General features: G+C 33.9%; 2 protein-coding genes and 1 non-coding gene across 4 annotated transcripts; 1 reads left to right on the top strand and 2 right to left on the bottom strand.

Annotated features, from left to right (window-relative positions):
• Window positions 1–243: 243 nt before the first annotated feature.
• Window positions 244–1,470, bottom strand: LOC115696721 (uncharacterized). Its single transcript, XM_030623608.1, has 3 exons — window positions 1,145–1,470; window positions 681–1,069; window positions 244–563 (listed from the first exon to the last, which is right to left on the bottom strand). Exons 1-3 carry the CDS (start codon window positions 1,468–1,470, stop codon window positions 244–246), a joined length of 1,035 nt encoding a protein of 344 aa, XP_030479468.1.
• LOC115698375 (small nucleolar RNA R71) lies at window positions 1,106–1,212 on the top strand. The gene has a single exon (XR_004008126.1). It is a non-coding gene; the product is annotated as a small nucleolar RNA R71 (small nucleolar RNA).
• Window positions 1,471–4,483: 3,013 nt separating the features above from the next.
• On the bottom strand, window positions 4,484–5,386 carry LOC115696972 (uncharacterized). 2 transcript variants are annotated; one of them, XR_009688850.1, is made up of 3 exons: window positions 5,309–5,386; window positions 5,019–5,166; window positions 4,484–4,858 (listed from the first exon to the last, which is right to left on the bottom strand). XR_009688850.1 is itself a non-coding variant. In XM_030623867.2 (2 exons), the coding sequence occupies exons 1-2, from the start codon at window positions 5,098–5,100 to the stop codon at window positions 4,593–4,595; spliced, it is 348 nt and encodes a 115-aa protein (XP_030479727.1). In that variant the 5' UTR covers window positions 5,101–5,220; the 3' UTR covers window positions 4,484–4,592. The 2 variants fall into 2 exon arrangements, 1 of the variants encoding a protein (XP_030479727.1); XM_030623867.2 differs by lacking the exon at window positions 5,309–5,386 and having other exon boundaries at window positions 5,019–5,220.
• Between the last annotated feature and the right edge of the window lie 263 nt (window positions 5,387–5,649).

Raw genomic sequence — 5,649 nt, forward strand, 5'->3', positions numbered from 1 at the left:
AGGAATAGTGAAACTCCTTGGATCTCTGAGTTTGGGAGGGAGTTTCTTTTGCAGAATGGCGCTACACTCCTCAGTTAATGCCACTGTTTCATAGTCCTCCATTTTTCTCTTCTTGGACAATATCTCCTTCATGAACTTCACATAGCTGGGCATTTGTTCCAAAGCTTCAGCGAAAGGAATGTTGATGTGTTGTCTTTTAAAGACCTCTAGAAATTTTGAGAAATGCTTGTCTAGATTGGTCTTTCAAAGTCTTTGAGGATAAGGTATCTTCACATGATGATCTATACTGATTAGCGGAGACTGTTGTTGTGGTGCATGACTGTCAGTAGTCTTCTTCTCTGTTGATGTTGGAGTTGGTGTCGGTTGATCTTTAACTTCTTCATTCAATGGTTGTACCACATCAGGCCCATCATAATTCTTTCCACTCCTCAGGGTAATTGCCTTGCAGTTTTCTTTAGGATTAACTTCAGTTGTACTAGGCAAGTTTCCCTGAGGACGCGTTGCTACCTGAGTTGCAAGTTTCCCCATTTGAGTCTGTAAGTCTTTAATGGAAGATCTAGTTTCTGTCATGAATTGCAATAATAAATCTGTCTGAAGACCAGAATTTTCACTAGAGCTTTGTTGCTGAGTCTGTTGTTGGTTCTGTGTATGGTTCTAATTTCTCTGTTGATAGAACCCACTATTCCTTCGATTTCCTCCTTGGTTGAACCCAAAGTTGTTGTTTTGATAGTAATTTCCAATGGCTTTTGCTTCATCCATTGGCAAATTATTCACATCTTCCTGACACTCAGAAAAATGATGAGGACCTCCACATAGCTCACAGACCACTTGAGCTTGTTTGGCTTGCACAGCCATCAGTTTTGTTAGGGCCTCTACCTGGGCTGTCAACTTGGTAATAGCATCAACCTCTAGCATACCAGCTACCTTCTTTGTTTGGCTTCTTTTAGTTGGCCACTGTTGATTATTCAGGGTCATCTCCTCCAACAAATCATATGCCTCATTTGCACTTTTCCTCATAAATGCTCCACCAGCTGCAGCATCTATAAGTGTTCTAGTGTTACCCACCAGCCTGTTATAAAAGTTGTGAACCAGCATCCACTTCTCAATACCATGATGAGGGCACTTTCTGATGAGATCCTTGAACCTCTCCCAAGACTCATGGAGAGACTCATTCTCTTGCTGACAAAAGTTGTTAATTTCTCCTCGCAGCTTAGCAGACTTTGTTGGAGGAAAGAACTTAGACAGAAATTTTGTAGCCAAGTCATTCCATGTAGCTATAGAATTTGGTGGCAAGGAGATTAACCAGCTCTTGGCTCTTTCTCTAAGCGAGAATGGAAACAGTCTCAAACGGATGGTGTCATCACTAACTCCATTGACTTTAAAAGTCTGACATAACTCCATAAAGTTTGATAGATGCAGATTGGGGTCTTTAGAAGGGAGTCCACCAAACTGGACTGAAGACTGCACCATTTGAAGTATGGTAGGCTTTATTTTAAAGTTGTTAGCATCCACTGCTGGTGGTCTGATGCATGACTAAACCTTCGTAAGAGTTGGGAGAATATAATCTCTCAAGATGCGGCCATTAGCTTGATCTCAACGACACCTCCATTATTATCGTTGTTGCCTCCATTATTCGCAGCATTAGCATTAGCAGCCATGATTTCTGGTGTTTCTGCAGTTGCTGAAACTTTTTCTTGTCTCTTGTTCCTTCTGTTTCTCCTACAAGTCTTCTCGATTTCAGGATCAACGGGTAATATGACTCCTTGTCCTTGACAGCGCATACACTTAAAATTCCTGAAATAGATAGAGACAATATTGCAAGAAACAAATTAGCAATTAGCAAGAAAAATAAACCAAAGCAGAATTTAGTATAATTTTATGTAATATCAATCTTTATACAATTCTTCGGCAACGGCGCCAAAAACTTGTTACGAAAATTGTTAAATAATACGCAACTGCACGCAATCAAGTAGTAAACTCACGCAAGTGAGGTCGAACCACAAGGAATTGGATTAATTACTACTAAATTATACTTATGATTCTATTTGGCAAATCAATGCTTTTTATGATTCAAAAAGAATGAAAGTAATTCAAGAAACTTAAATAACACAAGTGAATATTAATCAAGATGAGACAATAGGGAAGAGAATCCTGTTGTTTGTTTACCCAATTATTAATGCCTAATTGCTATCCTTTTCTTGAAGTGAATGATAGATTATAAATTAACCTAACTCTTTTCAGATCTTTTAGGTTCTAAATCACATGTTCTCTAATTAATCTCTTAATTAAACTAATATGAAATCAGCATTAAGCAATAATCTAATTGTCACATAAGTCATGTGAATACTCTCGTTTCACATAGAACATCGATTATCCAATTTTAGCATCCTCAATTCTCACTTTTCAGATTTTGAATTGAGATCATAGAACATGTAGAAGGTGATCAAGCTTACACATGGAATTAAACACAAATATAAATAATTTCACAATCAAGAATGGAGGAATGGCAATTATTCATTAGTTAGGCAAAAACTTAAAACAACAATCATCATCCTCCCTAAATGGAAAATTTAGTTCATAATCAAATCCATAACCATTCCTAAAACAGAATTCAACATAAAGAAATTAAAAAGGAATAGAGAAAGAAACTGTTGGTGGAATGACTCTGGATCTTCATTCGCTCCTCTAACGGCTCTTCACTGCGTTTTAGGTCTCCAAATCGCTTGCCCTTATTTTCAATCGCAGTTTTCTATTTATATCTCATTTTTAGGGTTCCATGGACGAAAATACCCCTGATCGTACGGACGCTCGCCGCGGCCACAGGTGGTCTCGCCGTAGCGACTGGAGCTTCCAAAAACCGTGTTTCTGTTTTCGAGTTATGGCCGCGGCCATGGTGATCTCGCCGCGGCCAGAAGTGCGTCAAGCCTAAAATTGGTGTTTTTCTTGGCTCCACTTGTCTTTTATTGCACTTTTGCATCCCGATGCCTCCATTACTCCGAGAAACCTGAAAACATAGAAAACAAGCATAATTCCTTCCTAAAACATCAAAAAGTGAACATAAATTGATCCAAAATATAGGCTAGAAATAACCTAACATGTACACGTAAACGATCCGGTATGGCACTTAACACACCAAAAGATGGATGGAAATGGTAAAGTGCTAACAGAACATGAATTTTGAAAGTTTTACCGCCAAAAAATGAGTTTTGGGGATTTGCCGCAATGAACTCTTTCTAAATGATTTTTTTAATTTATTTTTTTAAAAAATATATATTTATGTGAACCAATAAAATTGTGACGTGTACACTATATTTATGTAGACAATACAACATAGCACTTAACAATTAAATTTGGATGAAAACTGTAATTGTTAATGTTATCGTAATTTTAGGAGTTTTACCACAAAAAAAAAATGTTGAGATTAAGTACAAACAAAATAAAAGTACGGACGTGCCATTTTTTGGTTAGTTTGTGCTATTTTATTTGGCTATTTTGTACCATTTTTTTGCTAGTTTGCAGTATGTTATTAGCTCATTTGTGCATGGATTCAACCTCAAAGAGTGTTATTATAAATTTTCACAGATAAGCTTTAATCTTGCTTTTTAATTATATTTTTAATAATTTTGGACGAATTTCTTTCTATTATTTTTATCATTGTTGTCTTATCATTTATTTGTTAGGCTATTGAATTTTGTTATATTTTTTGAAAATAGCTAATTTTAATTAGGATTTGATTTATTAAGTTTAATTAATATCTCAAATCCTTGTATGGTGCAAGTTATATTAGCTAGTATAGTTCTACTTCGGAAGACTTAGCTCTAATAATTGGACATAACAAATAGTTTCGATTCAATTGGGATTTTTGAGTGAAAAAATGATTCAAAGATAAGTTTTATTTTGTTATAATAATAATAATTGTGTTTTATCCTTAATTTAAAAATTCACAACATTATCATTGTATAGTGTGTTAATCCACATTTCTATATTTATTTATTTTGTAGGTAGTTTTAGTCCAGTGGTTGTTTACATGAGATGCCTCGTGAATTGAAGGTGGTCTTAAGTTGTTTTGTCTAAATTTCTGATATAATTTGGTTTAATATAAGTCGCTTTGTCTGTAATGACTTATATTCTATCTTTGAATATCCTTTGCTAGACAATTAACTTCTTGACTAGAAGTTTCTCTGCATCGACAGTTATCGTAATATGACTCAGATTACTCTCTAAAAAAAAAAATACTGATGATTTTGCACCGATTAACCCTTTAAATAATTAAAAGTGAGAGTATATTGTAAAAAATAAAATGTTGAACAGTTAAATGACATGACATATCAACTCAGTTTGTATCATCACTGATATACATATAGCTCACACATTGGAGAACTCACTTATTTACAAATATTATTTTAAGAATGCATCTTTTCAATATAAAAGAATGCCACAATTTACGTGAAAAACTTTATTTATAAATTAGCTAAGAGCAAGATTATAAACAAAAGCTAATTCCGTTAAACTAGATAATAATCTTTGCATAATTAATTGTATAATAGCAACTAATTAAATACAATTTTTCTGTTTTATTAAATTAATTAAGACTAAATATAATAACTAAAGGGTGTAACTATTCTAGCATAATAATGCTGCAAAGAGCTAGCTGGAACAAACGGTATTGCTCCTCGGGGAGGAGGCGGCGGCGATCGCTTTCTATCTATATTTTGGGTTGAGAAGGTCTCCACCATGGACGGTGGCGGTGGCTGAGATGAAAACATGGCTCTCGTCCTCCTGTGATCGTATGCTCTTATTATCATCTCAAACTTTTTTTTCATTTGATCACTTCTACCAATATTATTATTATTATCATCTGTTGATCAAACAAAATTAAAAGAGTATAATTTTATTAAATCATATTTATGAAGTGAAAGTATTTAAAATGTGTTATATATTATTTTTGAAATAGAATACAAAATTTATATGATCAATATCAATTCAATTGTTGATTGAACAGTAGTTAAAATTCTCACCTGGTAAGAGTCTTGCATGAGCTGGAAAAAATTGAATAAGCAGAAGAAGAGCAAAGAGGGTGGAGGTGGGAATATTCATCATGTTTACAAAAAAGGTGTGTAGACATTATTGATGGAGTTTGAGCTATAATTGATCTCCTTTTTATACCTAAATAATAATAATAAATTAACAATGTGTGTGGTCATAAAATTAAAGTAAATATAGAGTGAAAAGCTCTTATCTTGAACAATATCATAATCACAAGTTGTGAACTAGTGGTAGTTGTAGTGGTAGTAGTACTAGTATTCACCTAAGTCTCCGCTGACTTGAAAAGTTTACAATGTATAGAATAGTAGACTTCTGTATTTGTCTCTCCATTTCACATCATGGTACATATAATAAATACATATTTATATATATAATATATATATATAGACTTTTATGTATTCACATGTGGTCATATAGACTTAGTCGTCTGAAGTGCTTTAAAGTGTTTTGTTGGTTGATTTTTCAAAATGATCATCTGTGTTCAGCCTGGAAAATTTAAGGCCGGTGTATCGAAATAAACATAATTCACAAGCTTAGTATGATAGAAAGGAAATTGTAAATTTATCTTTATGTACATTAGATTTAAGATTGATCACTCGTGGC

Source organism: Cannabis sativa, chromosome 7 (genome assembly GCF_029168945.1).
Source record: "Cannabis sativa cultivar Pink pepper isolate KNU-18-1 chromosome 7, ASM2916894v1, whole genome shotgun sequence".
Classification (NCBI taxonomy): Eukaryota; Viridiplantae; Streptophyta; class Magnoliopsida; order Rosales; family Cannabaceae; genus Cannabis; species Cannabis sativa.

Coding starts and splice junctions, on each gene's coding strand:
- LOC115696721 (XM_030623608.1), bottom strand. CDS start 1,470: ATGGTGCAGTCTTCAGTCCAGTTTGGTGGACTCCCTTCTAAAGACCCC. Junction 1,070..1,144: donor CTCCATGAGTCTTGGGAGAG/GTTCAAGGATCT, acceptor CTTTTATAACAG/GCTGGTGGGTAACACTAGAA. Junction 564..680: donor AGGAGGAAATCGAAGGAATA/GTGGGTTCTATC, acceptor AATTCATGACAG/AAACTAGATCTTCCATTAAA.
- LOC115696972 (XM_030623867.2), bottom strand. CDS start 5,100: ATGATGAATATTCCCACCTCCACCCTCTTTGCTCTTCTTCTGCTTATT. Junction 4,859..5,018: donor TCATGCAAGACTCTTACCAG/GTGAGAATTTTA, acceptor TTTGATCAACAG/ATGATAATAATAATAATATT.